The 877-nt window shown below is 52.6% G+C and overlaps 1 protein-coding gene across 1 annotated transcript in view; it reads right to left on the bottom strand.

Annotated features, from left to right (window-relative positions):
- The window catches only part of Prdx2 (peroxiredoxin 2), a 5,738-nt gene that overhangs the window by 3,135 nt on the left and 1,726 nt on the right, over nt 1-877 (bottom strand). Inside the window, exons 4-5 of the mRNA XM_021220826.2 lie at nt 754-870; nt 477-607 (exon numbers count right to left, since the gene is read on the bottom strand). Coding sequence (XP_021076485.1) covers nt 477-607; nt 754-870 — 248 coding nt within the window. The remainder of the gene's footprint in view (nt 1-476; nt 608-753; nt 871-877) is intronic.

Raw genomic sequence — 877 nt, 5'->3', positions numbered from 1 at the left:
CCTGCCTCTGCCTCCCAAGTGCTAGGATTAAAGGCATGCGCCACCACGCCCGGCCTTTATTATTATTTTTTATTTTATGTGTCTGTGTACCCTGTATGCTTGGTACCCCAGGACGTGGTGAGCATAGATGTGGGTGATAGGGCTAGAACCTGCTCTTTTGAAAGAACAAGTGCCCTTAACCACAGAGCCAACTCTCCAGTTCATCTTGTATACATGTTTATCTGTGTACCGGGTGCATGCCTGGTGCAGGAAGAGGTCAGGACAGAGCATCAGATTCCCTGAGACTGGAATTATAGATGATTATGAGCCACCATGTAGATGCTAAGAATCCAGCCCCGGTCCTCTGAAAGAGCAGCCAGTGCTTTTACCTGCTAAGCCCTCTCTTCAGCCCTGGCATGAGGTTTTAATGTCCATCCCACAAAGATACACGCTGGGCAGAGCTGAGGCAGCCTTTCCCTTTGTGAAAACTCACTCACCTTCCCCATGCTCGTCTGTATACTGAAAGGCCTGGACTAGGCGGAGAGCCTCATCTACAGAGCGTCCCACGGGTAGGTCATTGACTGTGATCTGGCGAAGGACACCCTTGGCATCGATGATAAAGAGACCCCTGAAGACATGAGGGTTCACAGTGAGGATCTGGGAGACCACCTACTGCCAGGGACAGGAAGGGAACACACACCCCTCACCAGACACAGTGGTCCCTTGAGCTCTGAGGAGGGGGCTCCTGGAGCTGGGCCGAGGTCCCTGCCGTACCTGTAAGCAATGCCTTCATCAGTTTTCAGCACGCCGTAATTCTGGGACAAGCTTTTAGTCACGTCAGCAAGCAGAGGGATATTCAGGGGGCCCAAGCCTCCCTCCTTCCGTGGGGTATTGATCC

The sequence above is a fragment of the Mus pahari genome, chromosome 20 (assembly GCF_900095145.1).
Source record: "Mus pahari chromosome 20, PAHARI_EIJ_v1.1, whole genome shotgun sequence".
Taxonomy (NCBI): Eukaryota; Metazoa; Chordata; class Mammalia; order Rodentia; family Muridae; genus Mus; species Mus pahari.
Note: the sequence above shows the minus strand (reverse complement) of the source record. Positions and strands in the feature narration are given on the sequence as shown.